At 39.3% G+C, this 23,824-nt stretch overlaps 3 protein-coding genes across 4 annotated transcripts; all 3 read left to right on the forward strand.

Annotated features, from left to right (window-relative positions):
• Positions 1-1,634: 1,634 nt before the first annotated feature.
• LOC140064477 (keratin, type I cytoskeletal 47 kDa-like) lies at positions 1,635-5,583 on the forward strand. The gene is made up of 8 exons (XM_072111407.1): positions 1,635-2,149; positions 2,478-2,560; positions 2,847-3,003; positions 3,336-3,497; positions 3,580-3,705; positions 4,485-4,702; positions 4,795-4,883; positions 5,005-5,583. Exons 1-8 carry the CDS (start codon positions 1,697-1,699, stop codon positions 5,103-5,105), a joined length of 1,389 nt encoding a protein of 462 aa, XP_071967508.1. The 5' UTR covers positions 1,635-1,696; the 3' UTR covers positions 5,106-5,583.
• Positions 5,584-7,535: 1,952 nt separating this feature from the next.
• On the forward strand, positions 7,536-8,565 carry LOC140064478 (keratin, type I cytoskeletal 12-like). The gene is made up of 3 exons (XM_072111408.1): positions 7,536-7,682; positions 7,775-7,863; positions 7,987-8,565. The coding sequence occupies exons 1-3, from the start codon at positions 7,639-7,641 to the stop codon at positions 8,085-8,087; spliced, it is 234 nt and encodes a 77-aa protein (XP_071967509.1). The 5' UTR covers positions 7,536-7,638; the 3' UTR covers positions 8,088-8,565.
• A 7,076-nt stretch (positions 8,566-15,641) lies between these two features.
• LOC140064479 (keratin, type I cytoskeletal 19-like) lies at positions 15,642-23,232 on the forward strand. 2 transcript variants are annotated; one of them, XM_072111409.1, is made up of 8 exons: positions 15,642-16,314; positions 17,095-17,177; positions 18,897-19,053; positions 19,824-19,985; positions 20,067-20,192; positions 21,499-21,710; positions 21,793-22,208; positions 22,996-23,232. In XM_072111409.1, the coding sequence occupies exons 1-8, from the start codon at positions 15,682-15,684 to the stop codon at positions 23,088-23,090; spliced, it is 1,884 nt and encodes a 627-aa protein (XP_071967510.1). In that variant the 5' UTR covers positions 15,642-15,681; the 3' UTR covers positions 23,091-23,232. The 2 variants fall into 2 exon arrangements, with proteins under 2 accessions (XP_071967510.1, XP_071967511.1); XM_072111410.1 differs by having other exon boundaries at positions 21,793-21,918.
• Positions 23,233-23,824: the final 592 nt, after the last annotated feature.

Below are 23,824 nucleotides of genomic sequence, written 5' to 3' on the forward strand. Positions count from 1 at the left end.
AATGTCATGATGGTTGATAGCTTCCTGAAAGATGGGAACATTTTTAGTGTCTGTGTGGGGGAAATGTGCAATATGTTCTCCAGAGTGGGATTAGGAAAACTTTGCCTCAGTGATATATTGTAAGGCTTTACACCAAGCATGCTTTTAGGGAAGCCTAATGACATGATGTGGGATAATAGTGTAGAGGTGGCCTTTAAGGAAAAAATCTTCTCAATGCCACGTACTGAAATGGGCGGCGGACATTTCCCTGTTTGTGGCCTATTTCAGCCAGGTAGAGATGGAAGAGGTGAGCATCGACCACCTCCATAAGAGCCCGGTGGCCACACCACAACATGCGCAGGAATAGGAACTGCTCTATAATTTGCAACCCCACCATGCATAATAGAAGTAAATAGCGGACATGAGATATTTCTGGGGTCATGTGTACGATGCCAAAGGAGTTTCTTCCCTGACCTAGTATCTATGTGCATATTTATAAGGGCAATGTTTGGTATCACTGCTCTGACTTATAGACTACTAAAACCATAGGGAGATTTGGTGCTGTTAATTTTTGGAAATTAATATTATAGGTATGGAAGTTTGGAACAACATATTAAAGGAGCATATTGATTCATTTACACATGTACTGTATGCAGGACTCGTCATTGCATGCAGATCCATATCTAGATGGACATCTCTTAAGACAAGTTTGAGAACTTTCTGGCCAAATGTGAAGAGTGAAATTCTATGTCTAACGTATATAATCTTATCATCTGTGACAAATACTTTTACTCTGTCAGGTAAATTTAACCTTGAAACCGTTTGAGAATTACAAAGTGGAGATGAATTAGAAACGCATATCAGTGACAGCTCCAACCCCTTGATATTTTGTAAACTTCAAGCAGATTGTGGATAGGAACGTTCAGTGTATTGCAAAATGTGCTACTTCCCACCTCAAAGATGGTGCATCATGAGGTGTAACATAACCTTAACACATAACATATAAAATGATCTGAAACAAGAATTAACAAACATCAAATGATAGCAAAATTTCATTGCTCTATTATATTGTTGGGACAATGGAGAGGATCCTTGTAGTACCAAGTTCTTATTTAGATTGTGAGCTCCAATGAGGACATGCACTGGTGGGAATAAGTTGGCACAATAAAAAAATAAAATGCCACATTCTCCAAAACTTTCTCCAGAAGGGACATTGCATCTAAATCAATAACTTTTATTTTCTACACTTTACTATGTGCAATAAAAACTCTTAGTAAAATTTATGTGAAAAAGTAAAAAATAAGACATGCTTGCATCTGCACCGAAAACATCTTGGACATTTACTTGAGGGGCCTCTGAAGATCTGAAATCGCCCAAAGCTGACAGATTGTAAATTTGATATGATGGAGCCGAGGGCAAGGTGAGAGTGACTGTATTACCTTGTGAAGAAAAGAGGAATTTGCCTCTCCCAGTTTCCAGCCAACATATAACAAACAGCCTAAGGGCTGCATACATTCTGAGAGAATGGTCTAAATTTACAAGGGGAGTTGTTAAACAGGTGTTGACCATGCATTTTTTTTCTTTCTCTGAGAGGATGTCCCTTTAAAACTGAAACACCCCTGACAAGCTGTATAAATAGAGTGTTAGGACCATAGTCTTCATCCACACTAAATTTACACACATTGCCTTGGCTAGCTCCAGCAGCAATTTAGCAGCCATGGCTTTTCGCTCAAGCTCTGCATCATCCTATCAACTTTCAAGCTCATCTGGCTTTGGCGGTAGCAGCTATGGAGGAGGCTATGGTGGAGGCCTCGGTGGTGGATCCGGATCATCATTCTCCTTGAGCTCTGCTCTTGGATCCGGTGCTGGGTACTCTGCTGGTGGCTTTGGTGGAGCATCAGCTGGTGGCTTCAGTGCTGCATCTAGTGGCTTCGGTGCTGCAGCTAGTGGCTTCGGTGGTTCTTTTGGTGGAAATGAGAAGCAAGCCATGCAAAACCTCAATGACCGTCTGGCTTCCTACTTGGATAAAGTTAGAGCACTGGAGGCTGCCAATGCTGACCTAGAATTGAAGATCAAAGAATGGTACGAGAAACAAGTTAGTGCTGGAGTTGGTGCAGCTTCCAAAGACTACAGCAAGTACTATGACACCATTGATGAGCTGAGGAACAAGGTACAGTTCTTTATATAAGATTTTGACATGTATAAAACTTTATTTACCCTAGTGTTTATGTGTGTATTACCGATAATACCTTAAGCTAAAGCATCAGGCCTGTACTTTCATTAAGCCATTAATATTTTGGAAGAAGTTAACCCTAAAGTCATTGATCACATCATTGTTGTACTACAACTCACCACAGCTTGATTAAAATATGTCAAGGTTCATAGTAAAAGAACACTTTCCTTCTAGACACATCCACACGTTCTAAAATGACAACTATCTTTATATATCTTTATTAATAAACCTTAACTACAACTACCATACTTTGTTTTTGTTTCAGATTTTTGCTTCCACCATTGAGAACTCCCGTGTTGTCCTCCAAATCGACAATGCAAGACTGGCCGCTGATGACTTCAGACTGAAGTAAGTTCCAGTGTTACATTTGGTTGACTTCATAAGAACATGCATTGTTGGAGAATATTTAGTAGTCTTCATGAATAGTTTAAAGCCATGCTGCTTGATATGCAATAGCTTTTAATATTAAGATCAGGAGTTTTTAGGCTGATTGCTCTTATTGTAGTGCATTGATGTAAATAGGGTAACCTAGCTTTGGAATTACAATTCCTTTACTTTCACAATTTTCATAGTTTGTTTCATGTTTCTTGCTATAATATTGCATATATTTGACTCATTGTGTATTTATTATAAGGTATGAGAATGAGCTGGCTCTCCGCCAGAGCGTAGAGGCTGACATCAATGGACTCCGTAGAGTCCTGGATGAGTTGACTCTGACCAGATCAGACTTGGAGATCCAGATTGAGAGCTTGAAAGAAGAGCTGGCCTACCTGAAGAAGAACCACGAGGAGGTATGCATTGCTTAAGCGGTTACATATATTTTTCTGATATTAGCAAATAAAGACGTTACATTACAAATTTAAGACTGCAAAATATTATAAGTAACAAATCAGACTATGACATATAACTTAGAGCTTCTAAGCTTAAATATAATTGTGTAACATGGCCCACATGGGTATTCATAATACTGGTATTTTCCTTCATAGCAAAGGGACCTTGGGGTTATGATCAAAACCAACACTCAACTTCTACATCCATATATCTAAATATAGTGTTCCTCCTACTTAAAAGCCTAAATGTGTGTATCATAATCTGTGTCTCTTAATCAAAATTTATTTAACAGGAGGTGCAAGTTGCAAAGAGCAGCGCTGCTGGCCAAGTCAATGTAGAAATGGATGCTGCACCAGGTGTGGATCTCACTAAACTTCTGAACGACATGAGAGCCGACTATGAACTGTTGGCAGAGAAGAACCGCAGAGAAGCAGAGGCATGGTTCAACCAGAAGGTAAGTGTGATAAAAGCCAAAATGTTTGTAAAATTGATTCTTTATTACAAGCTATTTTAAAACATATTGTACCATATTCCAGAGCAATGAATTGAAGAAGGAAATCTCAGTCGGTGTGGAACAGGTGCAGACAAGCAAGACAGAAATCTCCGACCTCAGACGTAGCCTCCAAAGTTTGGAGATCGAACTCCAGTCACAGTTGTCAATGGTGAGTAAAAAATACTGTACAATATAAAAATATGCTAAAGATTATGATGACATTTTCTCCAAAAGACCTCAACTTTGAAAAGACCATTAGACCATCATACACTATAGGGGACATTTACTAAGAACAGGGCAAATTGCCTGTGTGTAGTGCAGGATGCGCCAGATTCAGGATTTCTGGCACCTGTTCTTCTTGAATCTGCAACCCCCTGCACTGCCACTACACAGTGCACCACATTTTTTCTGGTGCATCTTTAACATAGGGTAAGAAACACACTTCTGTGGAAGTTTACATGATAAATCTGGGGCACGGTCCGACTGAGCAGGGGAACGCCCCCTAATTTGTGTTGCATGATGCCTAAAGCAGTTGCGCCACAAAAGTGTGTGTGACACAAATTTGGTGCAGACACTTCTTAAATACCTGTGCAAGTAGATTGCACTAGAAATAAATTGCAAAGTCCAACAGAAAACTGGCACATGGCCCTTAGTAAATGTGGCCCTATGTTCTTCCTTTAGTGGCCACCACTATTCAAGACCATTTTCAACATAATTTTGCATAGTATTTTTATGACCATGGTAGGGGTGACGTATCACCACAATCTCTTTTTTCATTTACTACTTTAAGAGACTTATTTGTCCCAGTCTCAACTGAGACAAATAAAACAAGGTGATGGATCATCCCCATTGAGCTTGCAACCATTTCGTGATCAAATTGATCATATTGTGGGTGTAGAAGCTGCAGATTTTTTGCTTATCTCTACATTTTTTTTTACCTTATTTTAGAGAAAATCCCTTGAAGACACATTGAGTGAGACAGAAGGCCGTTATGGCGTCCAACTTCAGCAGCTCCAGCTTGTTATAAGCGGAATTGAGGAACAGCTGATCCAGATCAGATCAGATATTGAAAGACAGAGCCAAGAATACCGGGAACTCCTTGACATAAAGACAAGGCTGGAAATGGAAATTGAAACATACCGCCGACTGCTGGAGGGAGAACTGGGGTAAGCACTTGGTTGTTCCTATTCTCCTGACATGGTACATTTCATATTCCTTAAAAAATAAAGATTTTAATCATAAACTGTTCATTTTACAGTCAATTCTCCCAGACTTCAGTGTCCACAACATCATCATCCTCAACAACAAAGGTTTCATCACAGACATCCTCTGTAGACTCCAGAAAAGGTAAGTAGTTCATAGTCTTTGTGTTAATCAAAATCTGGTGGTTAATTTTAGTGGTTGGTAGAGGCCCATTCAACCTCTCAATATGCCCCAAATTTATTTGTGTAATCTGATTTTTTTTTAGACCCAACTAAAACAAGAAAGGTGAAGACCATTGTGGAAGAAGTAGTGGATGGAAAGGTGGTTTCATCCAGAGTTGAGGAAGTTGAGGAAAAGGTGAACTAAGAAGAGAAAACAAGATGTCGAAAGAAGAGAGTGGTGTCGGCTTGTGGGATACTTCAGAAATTCTGCTCTTTTAAATGAATGTGACATTAAAGGAAACCAGTGAAATTGAAAGTGTAGTGTATTGTTTCAGTAGCATGTTATAGAGCAAGAGGAGCAGAGCAGATTGATATATAGTTTTGCAGGAAAGGATTCAATATAACTATTTTCATTAAAGTTTCAGTAATGCTGAGTTTGGTAGTCAAATTGGAAGTTCTTCTCAGTGATTGAAAGCTGGTTAGGACCTCCTCTTGAACCTCTCACCAGAAGGAGTGGAGATTTAAATGAATAACTTTTATAGAATCTTTCTCCATAAAACTGTATATGAATCTGCTCAGCTCTTGCTACTTTATAACATGCTGTCTGCAGATTACACTGCATTATCATGGTTTGCTTTAAGTTGTTTTCCTCTTTGATTCAATAAAACTTTTCCAGCATCCTATCCAACGTGTAATGAATTTTTCTGAAAGGGCCGGGACACATTACAAATATGAATATTCACACAACACAAAAGCAGAAGGCAGTTTAGTCAAATATCTCACCAAGAGAAAACTTAACACATAGGAACAACAATGCACATCTTTCTGATGTTCTTTCTGAGTTTCTTGACAACCCCTTTCTAAAAAAAAAAAGTCATAGAAAAGATGGTGATAAATACAGGGTACAGAGATACAGAAACAGTGAACATTGTCACCTAACCATTCTCAATTATTGTCTAATGAAGTGATTAAAGCTCCCAGATAAGATCAATAAGACCAATGGTCACATCAGCGCAGATTGAATCCTTGGAGAGGCCATCAGAGCTATGGTCAATAATGGCAGACAAAGCTGGTGGTGTTGGCATATATTGGGCTAAATAGATCTGGAATCCATCACACTTTCTCCATAGAGTTTGGTACTGGAAATATGTCAAAGGAGTATCCAAATAGAAATTCTATTATTTAGAAATAGTCCCTCCCCTCGATATTGATACCGATATGCAATAACCAAATGTTTCCTCTGCCCTTGGGAAACTCCCCTTGCAATTGATGGCATCAAAAAACCCAAACAGTGATGAGTGGACCTGTGGGTTTGGGCAAATCTCAAAAACATTTGGGGTACGGTTATCGTTCTTACTGATACGTATGACCACTGCACTTTAAATGCCACTGACAACTTTGTAAGCGGAATTTAAAGAGTTAACACCCACAATAGCTGTCAGCACCAATCGCAGGCATTAACAGCGGAGGGATGTTGAGCTGAGCCTGGATCCTGTCCCAAACTTCCAATGAAGACTAGGGTCTGGTCGGGGCAAACCAAACGCACAATGTTTAATGCAAACCCGAAATTTGTGGTTTAGGTCCGCTCAACAGTACCCACAACCCTTACATTTTTGAGAGAGGTTCTTCAAATCAGCAAAGATGCCTCAACAGAATCCAACCATAGCTAGCTGAGTTTGATCATATTTTTAGAAGATGTATTTGGTACTATTTCAAAATTTAACTTGTTTCTTTATCCTGATTCATGGACATTATGGGTCATGTAGCAATGGGAAAGTGATCTAGGATGCTCTGTAGCACAATCACGGTGGCAACATTGCTATGATACTTAATCAAGGGGTAGCAACCTGGTCTCATGTCCAGTATCGTCAAATAAGATCTTACATTAGACTTTTCATGGTCCAGTTTATTTCCTCAACCTGGTTTCTTATTAAAGGATTTGACATTCATAGATGTCCAATAGATTTCACCATTGGTAGCAATGCACTGGACTCAAATATTACTTACCCAACATCTTGAATAACTGTTTTAATCTGATTCCATCAGTCCTGGATAATAAACTCAATAGAGAGAAGAATTACACAAATCATCTTCAGTTTGTTGAAATATTCTCCATGATTCATATAATCTGCAAATAGAGGAAGCCTACATTAGATTGAGAGAATTCATTTGATCATAGTGTATAACTGTATTGAAGCAACCAGGATGGACAGATTGTAAAGAGGTTTTCCAGGCCACAAATGTTAACATATCCTTATGTTACTTTGCTCTGGGTTTCTTTTGGCTGCAGCAGTATTGACAAATCTGAATGAGTGCCGGGTGTCCCATCTCCACTCGTCCACCATATCTAAGAAAAACTTATACAAAGATTATTTTACTGACCAATTAATGACCAACTAATTGGAACTGTTTGTAGTTCGTAAAGAAAAGACACACTTACAAGGAAAAAGACTTTTAACAAATATGTAAATTAGCCAGAGGCGTTCAGAGTGACCCTGTCACCTCGGCCTCTTGGCATCACTAGCCTTTAATTTCTGCTATAGTTATAGTACCTCCTGCTTCCAGTGCTGATGTTTATAGATAATAATAGTAGTAGAAGGAGTAGGCAGTTACACTGCAATAAACCTGTATTTCCCGTTATAAGCGGAATTGAGGAACAGCTGATCCAGATCAGATCAGATATTGAAAGACAGAGTCAAGAATACCGGGAACTCCTTGACATAAAGACAAGGCTGGAAATGGAAATTGAAACATACCGCCGACTGCTGGAGGGAGAACTGGGGTAAGCACTTGGTTGTTCCTATTCTCCTGACATGGTACATTTCATATTCCTTAAAGAATGAAGATTTTAATCATAAACTGTTCATTTTACAGTCAATTCTCCCAGGCTTCAGTGTCCACAACATCATCATCCTCAACAACAAAGGTTTCATCACAGACATCCTCTGTAGACTCCAGAAAAGGTAAGTAGTTCATAGTCTTTGTGTTAATCAAAATCTGGTGGTTAATTTTAGTGGTTGCTAGAGGCCCATTCAACCTCTCAATATGCCCCAAATTTATTTGTGTAATCTGATTTTTTTTTTTAGACCCAACTAAAACAAGAAATGTGAAAAACCTTGTGGAAGAAGTAGTGGATGGAAAGGTGGTTTCATCCAGAGTTGAGGAAGTTGAGGAAAAGGTGAACTAAAAAGAGAAAACAAGATGTCGAAAGAAGAGAGTGGTGTCGGCTTGTGGGATACTTCAGCAATTCTGCTCTTTTAAATGAATGTGACATTAAATGAAACCAGTGAAATTGAAAGTGTAGTGTATTGTTTCAGTAGCATGTTATAGAGCAAGAGGAGCAGAGCAGATTGATATATAGTTTTGCGGGAAAGGATTCAATATAACTATTTTCATAAAAGCTTCAATAATTCTGAGTTTGGTAGTCAAATTGGAAATTCTTCTCAGTGATTGAAAGCTGGTTAGGACCTCCTCTTGAACCTCTCACCAGAAGGAGTGAAGATTTAAATGAATAACTTTTACAGAATCTTTCTCCATAAAACTGTATATGAATCTGCTCAGCTCTTCCTACTTTATAAAATGCTGTCTGCAGATTACACTGCATTATCATGGTTTGCTTTAAGTTGTTTTCCTCTTTGATTCAATAAAACTTTTCCAGCATCCTATCCAACTTGTAATAAATTTTTCTGAAAGGGCTGGGACACATTACAAATATGAATATTCACGCAACACAAAAGCAGAAGGCAGTTTAGTCAAATATCTCACCAAGAGCAAACTTAACCGGTTAAGGACCGAGCCCTTTCCCGTTTTTTTCATTTCCATTTTTCACTCCCCACCTTCAAAAATCTATAACTTTTTTACTTTTACACGTAAAAAGCTATGTGACGGCTTGTTTTTTGCGTAACAAATTGTACTTCATAGTGATCGCATTGAATATTCCATGCCATGTACTGGCAAGCGGGAAAAGAATTCCAAATGCAGTGAAAATGGTGAAAAAACGAATTTGTGTCGTATTCTTCTGGGCTTGCATATCACGGCTTTCACTTCACGCCACAAATGACGCATCTAATTTATTCTTTGGGTCAATACGATTACAGGGATTCCAAATTTGTATAGGTTTTATAATGTTTTCATACATTTACAAAAATTAAAACCTCATGTACAAAAATTTTTTTTTTATTTTGCCGTCTTCTTGTGCTTATAACTTTTTCATACTTTGTTGTATGGAGTTGAGGGTGGTGTCATCTTTTGCGTATTTTGATGATGTTTTCAATGATATTATTTTTAAGAATGTATGACCTTTTGATCATTTTTAATTTTTTTTTAAATGGCAAAAAAGTGCCAGTTTTGACTTTGGATGCGATTTTCCGTTACGGGGTTAAACGCAGTGAAAAACCGTTATAATATTTTGATAGATCGGGCATTTTCGGACGCATCGATACCTAATGTGTTTATGATTTTTACTGTTTATTTATATTTATATCAGTTCTAGGGAAAGGGGGGTGATTTGAAATTTTAGGTTTTTTTATTATAATTTTTTTTTTTTACTTTTTTTTAATTTTTATTTTTACTATTTTTCAGACTCCCTAGGGTACTTTAACCCTAGGTTGTCTGATCGATGGCAGTATATGGGGATTTTACTCCTCATTACAATGTGCTGAGACCCGAAGCTACCATGGCGACGGATCACCGATCCCCGATGCCGTCACGGGGAGCGACGATCCTCGGAAAGATGCCGGCGGCGATCAGCAAGAAAACACCCGCGATCGGTGCCGGCACCGATCGCGGGTGTTACCAGTAAGCCTTTGCTGCAATATGCAGCAGAGACTTACCAGCTATGGAGAGGGCTCGCCCCGCGAGCCATCTTCATGCATCGGAATGCGACCACCGCCGTGAATACACGGCGGGCGGTCGCGAACCGGTTAGCACATAGGAACAACAATGCACATCTTTCTGATGTTCTTTCTGTGTTTCTTGACAACCCCTTCCTAAAAAAAAGTCATAGAGAAGATGGTGATAAATACAGGGTACAGGGGTACAGAAACAGTGAACATTGTCACCTAACCATTCTCAATTATTGTCTAATGAAGTGATTAAAGCTCCCAGATAAGATCAATAAGACCAATGGTCACATCAGTGCAGATTGAATACTTGGAGAGGTCATCAGAGCTATGGTCAATAATGGCAGACAAAGCTGGTGGTGTTGGCATATATTGGGCTAAATAGATCTGAAATCCATCACACTTTCTCCATAGAGCTTGGTACTGGAAATATGTCAAAGGAGTATCCAAATAGAAATTCTATTATTTAGAAATAGTCCCTCCCCTCGATATTGATACCGATATTTAATAACCAAATGTTTCCTCTGCACTTGGGAAACTCCCCTTGCAATTGATGGCATCAAAAATCCCAAACAGTGATGGGTGGACCTGTGGGTTTGGGCGAATCTCAAAAACATTTGGGGTATGGTTATCGTTCTTAATGATACGTATGGCCACTGCACTTTAAATGCCACTGACAACTTTGTAAGCGAATTTAAAGAGTTAACACCCGCAATAGTTGTCAGCACCAATCGCAGATGTTGAGCTGAGCCTGGATCCCAAACTTCCAATGAAGACTAGGGTCCGGTTCGGGGCAAACCAAACGCACAATGTTTAATGTAAACCCGAAATTTGTGGTTTAGGTCCGCTCAACAGTACCCACAACCCTTACATTTTTGAGAGAGGTTCTTCAAATCAGCGAAGATGCCTCAACAGAATCCAACCATAGCTAGCTGAGTTTGATCATATTTTCTAGAAGATGTATTTGGTACTATTTCAAATTTTTACTTGTTTCTTTATCCTGATTCATGGACATTATGGGTCAAGTAGCAACGGGAAAGTGATCTAGGACAGGATGGACAGATTGTAAAGAGGTTTTCCAGGCCACAAATGTTAACATATCCTTACGTTACTTTGCTCAGGGTTTTTTTTGGCTGCAGCAGTATTGACAAATCTGAATGAGTGCCGGGTGTCCCACCTCCACTCGTCCACCTTATCTAAGAAAAACTTATACAAAGATTATTTTACTGACCAATTAATGACCAACTAATTGGAACTGTTTGTAGTTCGTAAAGAAAAGACACAATTACAATGAAAAAGACTTTTAACAAATATGTAAATTAGCCAGAGGCGTTCAGAGTGACCCTGTCACCTCGGCCTCTTGGCATCACTAGCCTTTAATTTCTGCTATAGTTATAGTACCTCCTGCTTCCAGCCGAGGAGCTAGGGGGAGCACACTTTTTTTTAGATCTTTAGGTCTTGTGCTGTTTCTTCTTCTAAATTCCACTTATGGTATAAAGAAACAAGGACATGGTAGATGTCCTTTAATATGGAGTGAATCTGTATATTTTATTGATAACACAATAACGCCAGAAGCCAATAGTGCCATATGGTGCTCACATAGTAGTGTTCAACTGTCCACCCCCAAAATAACTGCAGGCAACTACAGATGCATGTAAGGATTCAGGTTAAAAGGGGATTAGTCAAAGGATATAAGAGTATATGCTATGCTATAGATTATGCATGTTCATACAAAACATCTATTACAATGACTTATTAATACTGTATATGATCCTGGAGCAAGAGAGTACTATGAACAACCGGCCAAGGGAATCGAGTGAGTATGACAACTTCTGTACAGTGGCACAGAATATGTTGGTGCTATATTAGTAATGTAAATGAGTAAAGTAGGTGGAATTAAAAACATACAAACTCTAGGAAGGTGCTGCTTTACTTTAAAGGGAACCCGTCATGTGATTTCATGACATATATGCTTAGTGTACAGTTCCTAATGCTACAAAGGCTATAGGACCTGCGATGATGTCACCCTGGTCACATGACATTATAGCAGCATACAGAGATAGGGATGGGGAGGAGCTGCTGGATTCAGCCCGAGGAGGCCACGCCCACCTGGACTCCATGTAGCCGTGCTTAGTTACCAGATAAAACTATAAAGTTGAATATATGGGAATCTCAGGGGCATAATTTTTAGCTACAAGCAGGGTGTCAAATAGTTATTAGAGCTCTATAGGAACCTGTCACTACCTGTATTTGTGAAAATAGTGGTGACGGGTTCCCTTTAAGTATTGTGAATTATTCCAGTGACTTACACAGTGTTAAAGGTGAAAGATTTGGTATAACATTCTTACAGGAGGTACTTGGCCTGTGAAAGAAGGTATTGCTATTAGGGTCATGTCTACAACTTATTTCTAGATTTGGCCGCTCACCACAGTTACAAAGCACCAGGGATTGATTGGTTGTTCTTTCCATCCTGCAACAGGAAAATATCAAGTATGAATGGGGATCTTCCTGAAACAAATTGATGTTTCTCCTGAAAGGACAAAAATGCTTTGACCAGCTTTGCCTCAGATACCTCTCTTGTATCTGGTCTGCTGCAGCAGGTGATCCATCCCAATGTGGTACATACTACCACATTACATGCCTGACACAATGCCCCAGCTCTGTATGGTGGATGCGGGTTGGGTTTGTCCTCACACTACTGTGCTCTGTGCCCCCTGCAATGTTAGGTACTGACAATGGGGATCTGTGTAGCAATACATATTCAGTCTCTAAACTGTAATGAGTTTGTGGACACCCATTAGAAGAGTTAACCATCAGGGGTAGGGGTCAACTGAGCCATCACTGACTCCCATCAATCACCTAAAAGTTTGTAAATGACCCTTCACTACAATGAAATGATCCTTCTGCTACTAACACATATACAGATAAGATCCCGCAGCTCCCCAGGACTGCTAGCCAACACCATTTACAGTATCACATTGTTGGTCAGAACTGATGACAGGTTCCCTTTAAGTTTGTTACCGTATGAAAAGATTCATTGTGATGTTTGTGGAGAAGGAAAAACTTCCTACAATGTACACGTCTTTTTTAATATTAAGGTTGGCTCGCAACTTAGTCCAAGTCCTTCATTTTTTCCCACTGTACAGTTGAGTTTTACATCCCTGATCTACGTTAAGTCATTTTGTGTTTCGATTCCAAAAGGACAATTACCTAAAGCATCACAATGATGATGGAACATACGTGACTTCCTATGTCTCCTACTGAGAATAAGGAGGTGAGTTCATGAGTACGAATACATTTCATAATCAATATAAAATCACAGTCCTGTAACGTTTCTGTGCTCAGCATGAGGTCAAGTAAGATGGATGAAGATGAGCTCCACAAGTGCTGATGTTTTTATAGATAATAGTAGAAGGAGTAGGCAGCTACACTGCAATAAACCCGTATTTGGCAGCATATAGCTCCACTAATAGACTATAATAATGCCAAATATTGCTGTAACTTTTAATTATTTTTTACTTATATATAATTTAATGGAGGTTAGATTGAATGCAATTATGTAACTAGCCCCGTTCATTGCTAAATAATTATACACCTCAATTAGAAGTATACAATTACATTTACTTGTCAGGTGGCTTAGAGAGAACATGTATCTTACTGTAGATAAGCAGAGGAACACAGTATAAAGCATTATACAAGCTCTTTTACCTCTCGTGTCACCCCCTCATCCTCATAGACTGTATGTAGAAATAGAAAAAATACAGTGCATCAAAGATACATAAATAACATCAGTTCATGGGTTGAATCAAGGTATTAGTGGTAGCAGGATGAGCTGGCAGTGTGTCCTGTATCTTATATCCCGGCAGGTCGAGTGGGTCACTGGTGCATGAAAATGGCCGGATTCTGGACCGCGATTCTCAATCATAAATCATTTTTATTTTGTATTGACCTCCAAGATAATTTTTTTATGATTGAGAAGCGCGGTCCAGAATCCTGTCTTTTTCATGCACCAGTGACCCATCCTCATAGACTGTAAGCTCTTGTGTGCAGGGCCCTCACTTCTATTGTTTCACATTACTTTTGTTAATGTCGTTTTATTTGTATGTTTCCCGTAAAGCGCTACGGTATATAATAGCGCTATATATATATATATATATATATATATATATATATATATATATATATATATATAAGGTTATTATTATTTATTATTAAAAATGCAGCCAGTGGTTGAAAATCATGGCTGCTCTCACCCTCCCCTTTCCATAGAAAGCAGAGACGCCGCTGACGAAAAATAGCAATGTATAGAACAAGTCCCAAGTATAGGAAACTGTGTGCTCACCACAGCATGACAGGGTGCCATAGACCTCTATGGGAGCCGTGATCTGGACACAAATTTTGAGGCCTTACAAACACAGCTTCTCTCCCAACCATAAGTATTGTGTGGTATTGAAACTATTCATGTCTATACCAGCATAAACCATGGTCAGGTGTGGTGCTGTTTATGGAAGAAAGGGGTATATGAAACCCCTCAGTTGTCCCACTTAAGAAATACACATATGTGTATACTAACACATGCAAGTTACAATCACACATTTATACACTCATGCGCACACATATAGAGCATATAAGCATCACAGATACAGCATATATACATTACATATATGTTATATACATGCTATGCTACGCAATATGTATATAATAGTGCACATCCTCCACTCTTTGGTATGTCATGTAGGATGCTGGGGGGCCCTGACACTGCGGGCCCAATACCACTGTAGTTACACCCCTAAAACCCCTGTTCTCCTGGGAGGTTGAGGTCCACAAATCTCACCATTTTAATGGAAATCTACCATAGAAATCAAGCATGACAAAGAAGTGACACTTACTTATTGATCCAGTCACCATGATCTTCTTATATTTGTTATTTATGTCCTCTTTCCTTCTAAAATTATGCCATACCTCCATGCTGTAAATTTACATTCTGCACATTCACAGACTGTTCTCCCCGCTCTCATAACACTTCCCCTCTCCATTTGCCTCCTGTAATCTCACCACAGCACAGGAAGTTTCAGTACACAATGTGAGGGGCATGTGTAACAGCCAGGTAACAACCCCAGGAGTTATTGTGGCTCATTAGAATAATTTTAAAAGTTGATTTTAAAAGGAAGGAGGCCATGCATAACCAGGGGCCTGGAGTAAGTTCCCCTGGTTTATCATGCTTTTTTTTATTGGTAGGTTTCCTTTAAATGCTGCATTCACTTATACTACCTGGCATTAATTGTGATCCTAAAATTTTGAGGTCTTCTACAAATATTTTGCATCATAATCATGGAATATCCCATGTCAATAGATGTTTGCCACCTTTTTAAGAATACCTTTTTAAGATTTTCTAAGAAAATTATTGTTTTTTACTATAGGTTTTTAAGAGAGCAGCAAACATATTTGTTGAGCAGCCAAAAGTTATGATACCGCATAGCACATCTAAGACAATCTGGTTAAAAAGGGTCTTCAAAACTTTAATGAAGACTTTACATATTCCATACCCCGCCAATGGCTTCATGATATCCTGGCTAGAGTCGTAGCACTTGCAGAAAATTACTAGTCTGATTGCCTGGATTGCAATACACTGATACTATAAAACCCATAAATCAATTGGTGTCACCAAAGAAAACTGTTTGAGAGAATGAGGTTGCTTCATAGTATATTTACTTCACTAAACATTTTAATTAAAGGTTTCCATCATTGTTGCTGTCTCCCACCCTAACGCTAAACAATAATTTTATCAGATGCTGGAAAAAAAATTGGGCTTGGACAATAGTCACACAATGGCACACCCAAAACGCTGGTGTATAAAATGCCAACACTTCATAATATTATGTCCCATCTGGTGCCATTGCTTTTCACTGCTGTGGAGTTTATCATTGTGATTCAGGAGCCATGGCACAACAATATAAAAGGAGTGGAGGTGTTAGCAGAGGGTATGGGTCTAGTTCTTCTAGCTATAGAGCTAATGTAAGTAGCTCATCATACAGACAGCAAGGTAGTGTTGGTGGTGGTGGTTTAAGCTTTGGCGGTGGCCAGAGCATTTCATGTTTTACTGATGGTTATGGTGGTAGTTCAGGAGGTAACTTTGGTGGTGCTGTGTCAGGAGGTGGTTTTGGTGGTGGATATGGAGGTGTCTTTAGTGGAAGTTCAGGAGGCGGTCTTGGTGGTGGCTTTGGAGGTGGTTTTGGTGGTGGCTCTGGAGGTGGATTTGGTGGTGGTTTTGATGGTGGTTTTGGAGGAGGGTATGGTTCTGGTGGCTTTGGAGGTGGCAGCTTTGGGGGAGGTGTTGGTGGTGGAATTGGTGGAAACGATGGATTACTCCCTGGGAATGAAAAGCAAACAATGCAAAACCTAAATGACCGCCTGGCCTCATATTTGGAAAAAGTTCGAGCTTTAGAAGAGGCGAATGCAGATCTTGAGGCTAAAATCAAGGACTGGTATGATAAGAATAGCTCTGGTTCTACCAGCACAGGAGGTGCAGACTACAGCCTATTCTTCCAAACAATTGAAGACCTTAAAACTCAGGTGAGAACAAACGATCTTGACTTTTGAAGAATGGATTGATGTAGCACTATGGCGTCCAAAATGGTGCTCCATCAGCACTTCCTCATTCCTCTGCCTGCTTCATTCTCAGCAGGACACGATGGGAGGGGTGAGACAATGTAACAGTTTGTGAAGACAAAGCACAAAGGGGCTCGGGTAGAGCCCTTCTGGCTCATTAGCATAATATTAGAAGTTGATTTTACAAGAAAGGAGGCTGTAGATAACAAATATAAGATTACTAGCGTTACGGTGCCTGGATCTATGAGTATGTGGATTTTGATGATAGATTTCCTTTAATGTGCTTTGGTCCCTTAGATTCTGATCCGTCATGTTTATAGTGGAGCAGGCACCACTTTAGAAAGGGAAATATCAGTCTTGTTTCAGAAGCTCCATGATTAAGGAATCTGGTTCTCTATCAGGTTTACATTACGTAAGGACAGCTTCTATGGCACCTTTACCCTTGTTGTTAGTACGTGATTGTTTTATTTACTGACTTAAAGGGATACTTTTCAGGATTTCAGCTTGCTGCTACTGTAGCACCAATATACTTATGTTGAAAGATTTTGGCAAATAAGTAAAAGGTAAATGGAGAGTACAGCATCACACCCCATTCTCTTAGTAGGTAAAGGTTTTAGTAGTGAGGCCCACACATACAGTATCTGTCATTTATATCTTATCCCAAAGTTATGGAGAGTTAATCCAATTGTTGATTATTGTAATATTTTAATATGTCTGCTGTTCCTTTTATTTTTCAATCTGCAGATACAAAATGCAGCTACAGATAATGCAAGTGTCCTTCTGGCAATTGACAATGCCCGACTGGCAGCAGATGACTTCAGGATGAAGTAAGCAGAGAGATAAGTTTATGTTTGACTGTCTAGAGCTAGAAAATGACTGTAAATGACAACCTTCTTTTTACAACAGTATCTTCTGTTTGATGTCTGTTGCCTTCATCAATTTTTATGTACAGTGCATTTATAAAATATTTATAAAATATAATGAGAATGTTCTGATTGGACAGGTATTAGATGTAGCAGGTTTGTATCTGTAACTGTGTATCATTATTATTATTTTATGGTATTTAAAGGGGTTTTCCCACAAGGGATAGGGCCTAACTTGCTGATTAGTGAGAGTCTTAGTGCTGAGATCCCCGGTGATTGAGAAAACGAGGGGTGCGTCAGACCCCTTGTCGCTCTGTCATACTAATGGATCAGATGGCCGCGAATGACCGTCCTGCTCCATTAATCTCTATGGAGCTAACGGAAATTGCCAAGCACTGTTCTCACCTATCTCCATCAGCTCCATCGAGTTTAATGGAGCAGAACAGTCATGCACAGCCACCTGTTCCATTAATCTGATGGAGTGACGAGGGGTCCCCTTGTTTTTGCGATCTTCAAGGGTCTCAGCATTGAGACCCCCACTGATCAGCAAGTAAGAGCCTATCCCGTGGATAGGGCCTAACTTTTCTTTCGTGGGAAAACCCCTTAAATGCTTATAGGAATAGACTGGAATTTCCACTTTTATATTACTATTACGTTCTTTTTGTGTTTATTTTATATGGTATAAATATATTTTATATTTTTCATTGTTGTTTGGAATTTTATATTATTGTAATTTATTATTTAGATTTCATCGAATTCTATACGTTCAGCCAGGGATGGACCATTTGGATGTAAGACAAAGTTGATGAATTGCCATGACCACAGCTCTTTGATCATTTAGAGAACTCTGTAGAGTTTAATGCGTTGTCCCAATCTAAGCCTTTCATGCATGATATAGTCCATTCTCCAGGAACAAAGGAAAGCATTGAACCTGGTGGTAGCAAAATCCAGAAACAGGTCCCAGTGAGCTATGCTTTTCGATGTAACCTGCATAGTGACAAAATGTAATGGTGCCTCCACAGTTTGCGGAAACACTGAAGAACATCTGCATTCAGCTGCTTCTGTAACTCCTGACTTGGTGGATAGAACAAGCAAAGTAGTGCATATGAGTGGCTGACATGTTTGACTGGGCACCAAAAGAAAATCTACCATCAAAATCAAGCATGAGAAACCCAGTGACACTTACTGATAGATCCAGGCACCATGACTTTGGTAATCTTATTATATTTGTGTGCACAGGTTCCTTAATACTAAAATAAACTTTTTAAAATTATTGTAATAAGCCCGTCCGTGCTTCAGCTTCACCGACTGCTACACTATGCAGTAGCACTTCCCCCTCTCACTGTGTGCTAAAACTTCCTCTGCTGCCACAGCAAAGGGAGGAGGAAGTGCTGTGCAAGTGGGTCAGATTGGGAGGCAGTGTAACAGCCAATAAAGCCAGAGTAAGGAGAGGCTCTGTTAACACCCCCCACAGCCCTTCAGACTCATTAGAATAATTAAAAAAGTTGATTTTAAAAGGAAGGAGCCATGGATAACAAATATTAGAATATTATCACAGTCACAGAGCCTGGATCTATGCGTAAGTGTCCCTGGTTTATAATGCTTGATATTGATTGTAGATTTCATTTAAATTTATTTTTAAAGATTTCAATTCATAACGATACTGAGTTTCTTTATCACTAGGTATGAGACCGAACTACATCTGCGCCAGAGTGTTGAGGCAGATACTAATGGCCTCCGCAAGGTCTTGGATGATCTAACCCTAAGCAAATCTGACTTTGAGATGCAAATTGAGAGCCTGACAGAGGAGATGACCTATCTCAAGAAGAATCATGAAGAGGTATTAATTTTCCTGGATTTTAATATGGACACTTATATACTGGTATTTGTGGATGATGGGTGCTCTAGGTTCCATTAAGGCCTGAAGGCTTAAAGGGGAAAACCCTTCTCGGCAAATGAATGTTATTGTTTATATAATGAAAAATTATGCAATATTCCAATATACTTTCTGTTTCAGTTCCTTTTTATGGTTTTCTAGATATCTGCTTGCTGTTATTGTATAGAAAGTTTCTAGGTTTACTTCCAGTGGACAGAAATCTGACTATGGTCACACAGGTGCACGGCTCATTATAACATAGAGAGTAATCAGAGCTGTGTGATATAACGGGCCATGCACCTGTGTGACCATGATCAGATTTCTATTCACTGGAAATTAACCATGAAGCTTCCTATATAATGACAGCAAGCAGAGATCTAGAAAACATTAAAGAATTGATACAGAAAATTGTAAAACTTTTCATTATTCAACAATAACATTTATTTGCGAAAATCGGAATACCCCTTTGAGTCAATATTAGATCTTGACTTATATCCTCACTAACATTACACTACTTTAAAATAATATATGCCTGCTAAAAGTTGAATTACGGTATAAGAATTAATATAATGAAGGCACAGGTAGAAATATTATACAGAGACATTGTGGAGAAAACCCATCAGGCTAAACAATGCCTCCCATAATACAATATATTTGTGTGGATACAATAACATACAGTAGCTTTCTGCTCTTCTGATTGATTGTAAGAGGTTATGTGTCTCCTTCTTCTATAGGAAATGCAGTCTAACCAAGAAACCACTGCAGGTCAAGTCAATGTGGAAATGGATGCAGCCCCGGGGAAAGATCTGACAAAGATCCTCAATGACATGAGGAGCGAATATGAAGCTCTTGCAGAGAAGAACCGTAAGGATGCTGAGGATGTGTTTAACCAACAGGTGAATGCCCACAATGTACATATAGGAAGAAGAAACTTTTAAAACCCTAGAAATTAAACTTTTTCCTCATTCAATTTCCAGAGTAATCAAGTAAAGCAAGAGATATCTGTAGGAGCTCAACAAGTGCAGACAAACACAACTCAGATTACTGATCTGAAGCGAACTCTTCAAAGTCTGGAAATGGAGCTACAAGGCCAGTATGCCATGGTAAGATGCAGTTACGTAAATCAATGTTGGTTGATTCTCAAGGGGTTAACTTCTATCAGGCTTGCTATATGCTAAAGTTACTATAAGCCGTCAAGGGTTAAGTTAAAGGGATCCTGTCAGTCTAATTTGACCTTATAAACCACTACCAGAAGTTGTCAAGCAGTGTTACACCTTCCAGATCAGGTTTCTTTCATGGCCCAGTATGGTGGCAACATCCAGAAAATCGACTTTAAGGTGAGATGGAAATTGGTTGTAAAAAGTCAAGGAGATTTTAACACTGAGGTCAAACGCTTTACTCCTCAGAAAGCCACATTTATTGTAATTGATGGTCCTATGTCCAGAAACATCACTAACCAGATCTCCTGATGTCCGATGCACAATGTCAATCACAAGGGAGGAGGCCGAGCGCCCCACCTTGACATCAGTGTTAAACCTATGTACAACTCACTTCAAAGTAAATTTTCTGGATGATCGACCACACTGGACCATGAAAGAAACAAAAACTAGAAGGTGTTACACTACTTCACAATATTCAGGTAGAGGTTTATTAGTCCAATTGCTGATGACAGGTTCCCTTTAAGTACAGGCTGTCCCCGGCTGGAAGAAACCTGACAAACAGACAACCCCTAGTTACAGACGGACCTCTCTGCCGACTGTGACCTCTGGGGAAGCTCTCTGGATGCTTTACTATAGTCCCAGACTGCAACAATTATCTATAAGGCCTCTGTAACAAAGTTTTATGGATAATCCTTGTTCCCTTGACAGCAAAAAAATTTGAAAATCCAATTGTCTCAGGGATTAAAAAATATTGTCTGGAGTTACAATTATTACATATAAAGTTTTGACTTACATACAAATTCAACTTAAGAACAAACCTTGTAGAACCTACCTTGTATATAATCACTCATGCCAAGGAGACAAGATCAGATCATATTGGGAAATAGGTGGCATGGTCTTCTAATTGTCATGAAAGGCCCAAGGATGATATATTGAAGTATAAGTAGTACATCATATAAAGTGCACAGTCAAGCAGTATTCTGTATTTATGCATGTTCCCAGTAGCTGTACTTTAACCATAGGAGTAAGTGAGCTCCAACTGTACCTCCATATTCCTCCCAATTCTAGTTCCCAATGGAGGTGTATGCAGGTTATTTTCAGCCAAAGAGAAGCATAGCATATTTTATGAGGTGCTACATAAAGGAGGTATTTCTACATTATGGTGTGACATTGAATGACTTTGAATGTGCTGGTTCCAGGTTATAGGTCATACCTAGGAATCACACTCGTCTATATTTTTTTTTATCAGAAACAATCACTGGAACAATCCTTGGCTGAAAAAGAAGGTAACTACTGCATGCAAATATCGCAGATCCAATTAGTGATCAGCAGTGTGGAGCAGCAACTGGAGCAGATACAGAATGATACCACATGCCAGAAGTCTGAGTATGAAGAACTTTTGGATGTCAAAGTGAGACTTGAACAAGAGATAGCAACCTATCAGAAGCTTCTGGAGGAAGGGTAAAATAAAGATGTGACGCTAACCTCGTACTTTTCTGAGGGAATGTACTAGTATTTATTCATCTCTATACATGTTTTACAGGGATTCCGAGGCTGGACAAGGTACAACACAAAGCGGCAGTAGCAGGTCCACATCTACTACTCAAACGTCCCGAGCTGGAGGCACAACCACCCAATCTCCCAGGACTTCTACAACTCAAAGCTCAAGGTCTTCAACACCATCTTCTATAACTTCAAGAGCAGGAAGTGTAGCAACTGGAGTCGGAGGCTCTGGTGCTTCTGATTCCTCTGGAAGCAGAGGTTCTGGTGTCTCACGTGTTTCTAGTCAGACCTCTAGTGCAACATCTTCATCTGCTTATAGAAGCCAACTTGGTTCTTCTGGCTCTGGAGGTGCAGGTTCTGGTGGTCAAAGTTCTAGTACATCAGCCACTTCTGGTGCTGCAGGTGCAAGGCCTGGTTCATCCTCCTCTGTTGGATCTAGGAGTCAAAGTTCAGATGGTAAAGAGATCCATAGTAGGATATCAGATAATGCTGATAATGCTTCTTTTTCTGTCATGTTGCTTGCTTATATTAAATTCCAGGTATAATCACCCACAAATTAAGTATATAACACTTCTCAATCAGAATTGGGCATTGTAACAGAGGTAAGCTTCATGACCAGGGAAGCTTTCTGTACATATGCACAAATCACATTCCCCAAGGGCTGACAATGCGTAAAAAAGTTTGTTATGCTGTTTATACAGACACTTTACAGCTGATCAATGTAGTCTGGGTTTATAGTAAAGCATCCAGAGACTTCACCAGAGGTGACCATAGGCAGAGGGGTCCGTCTATAACTAGGGATTGTCTGTAAGTCAGGTGTCCTTAAGTAGTGGACTGCCTGTATTACTACCACCACTACTTAAGGACACCTGACTTACAGACAATCCCTAGTTATAGACGGACCCCTCTGCCCCCTGTGACCTCTGGTGAAGTCTCTGGATGCTTTACTATAAACCCAGACTACATTGATCAGCTGTAAAGTGTCTGTAGTGAAGCTTTCTTGACAATCCTTGGCCCAATTACAGCAAAAAAATTTGGAAACTCACTGGGGCAAAAAAAAATTTTGTCTGGATCTACAATGATAAAATATACAGTTTCGACTTACATACAGATTCGACTTAAGAACAAACCTATGGAACCTATGTTGTATGTAACCAGAGGACTGCCTGTACTAGCTCTTAGTTTTAGTGATACAGTTGTCCTAGCATTTCTAACAACTCTACATTTCTCTTTAACTTTATAGGAAAAACTAGGAGGACAATAGTGAAAACCGAAACCTATGTTGATGGTAATATGGTGGATTCAAAAACTGAAGAGATAGAAGAACCAACAAAATAAGATGTGATCCACCCCGCATAATACCAGAAGCAGCAGAATTTATTCCTACCTATTGCAGTTACGGGTTCTCGGCTTTTTCTATTTTTCAACATGTCTACGTGTTACTTCATATCTAATAGCAATAAACTCCTGAAGCAAATGACTGTGTGATATTTGTAATTATAAATTTAGGTGGCCCTTTGGACTATTGAGCTCAGGAACATTAAAAATAGACAAGAATATATAGGAAACAATGGGCAGAGCTGTAATATAAATTGTGACCAGAAATTGCAGTGTGCTATGGATGCATAACTAGTACAAGAGGATAGCAGGCACATTGTAGAAGCCTGGAACATTACATCGGACAAGGATGCCATTATATGAGCACAGTATAAAGGAAACAACAAATAGAGAGAGTATTCGTGAAGCCTACAGGCCACACATCCAGCAGTATAGTTGAGGACTGGATGTAGTTCAAGATCACTACTGGAGGAAACACGAGGCAAGAGTTAACCTCTACAATGACATAGTACACAATGAGATTAATAGACTCACGTCTTCCATTTATAACGCTCATCATACAGATAAAATATGTGCTAATATAATTGTTAATATAATATTCTTTTTAAAAAAATTGCCAGAAGCAAGATTAGAAGGTGTTAATATATCAGAAAGTTCCCCAGTTCTGTTCCATGAACTCCGAATGTTGGCCAACCAATAGAAATGCATGCTATAAGTTCTGAGCTATTTGGCAG

The sequence above is a fragment of the Engystomops pustulosus genome, chromosome 6 (genome assembly GCF_040894005.1).
Source record: "Engystomops pustulosus chromosome 6, aEngPut4.maternal, whole genome shotgun sequence".
In the NCBI taxonomy this organism is placed as follows: Eukaryota; Metazoa; Chordata; class Amphibia; order Anura; family Leptodactylidae; genus Engystomops; species Engystomops pustulosus.

Excerpts from the sequence above, each read along its gene's own strand:
- LOC140064478 (XM_072111408.1), top strand. The coding sequence starts at position 7,639 with ATGGAAATTGAAACATACCGCCGACTGCTGGAGGGAGAACTGGG. Across the intron at positions 7,683-7,774 it reads CTGCTGGAGGGAGAACTGGG|TCAATTCTCCCAGGCTTCAG; the intron begins GTAAGCACTTGG and ends TTCATTTTACAG. Across the intron at positions 7,864-7,986 it reads CTCTGTAGACTCCAGAAAAG|ACCCAACTAAAACAAGAAAT; the intron begins GTAAGTAGTTCA and ends TTTTTTTTTTAG.
- LOC140064477 (XM_072111407.1), top strand. The coding sequence starts at position 1,697 with ATGGCTTTTCGCTCAAGCTCTGCATCATCCTATCAACTTTCAAGCTCA. Across the intron at positions 2,150-2,477 it reads TTGATGAGCTGAGGAACAAG|ATTTTTGCTTCCACCATTGA; the intron begins GTACAGTTCTTT and ends TTTTTGTTTCAG. Across the intron at positions 3,498-3,579 it reads AGGCATGGTTCAACCAGAAG|AGCAATGAATTGAAGAAGGA; the intron begins GTAAGTGTGATA and ends ACCATATTCCAG.
- LOC140064479 (XM_072111409.1), top strand. The coding sequence starts at position 15,682 with ATGGCACAACAATATAAAAGGAGTGGAGGTGTTAGCAGAGGGTATGGG. Across the intron at positions 20,193-21,498 it reads TACAAGGCCAGTATGCCATG|AAACAATCACTGGAACAATC; the intron begins GTAAGATGCAGT and ends TTTTTTTATCAG. Across the intron at positions 21,711-21,792 it reads CAGAAGCTTCTGGAGGAAGG|GGATTCCGAGGCTGGACAAG; the intron begins GTAAAATAAAGA and ends CATGTTTTACAG.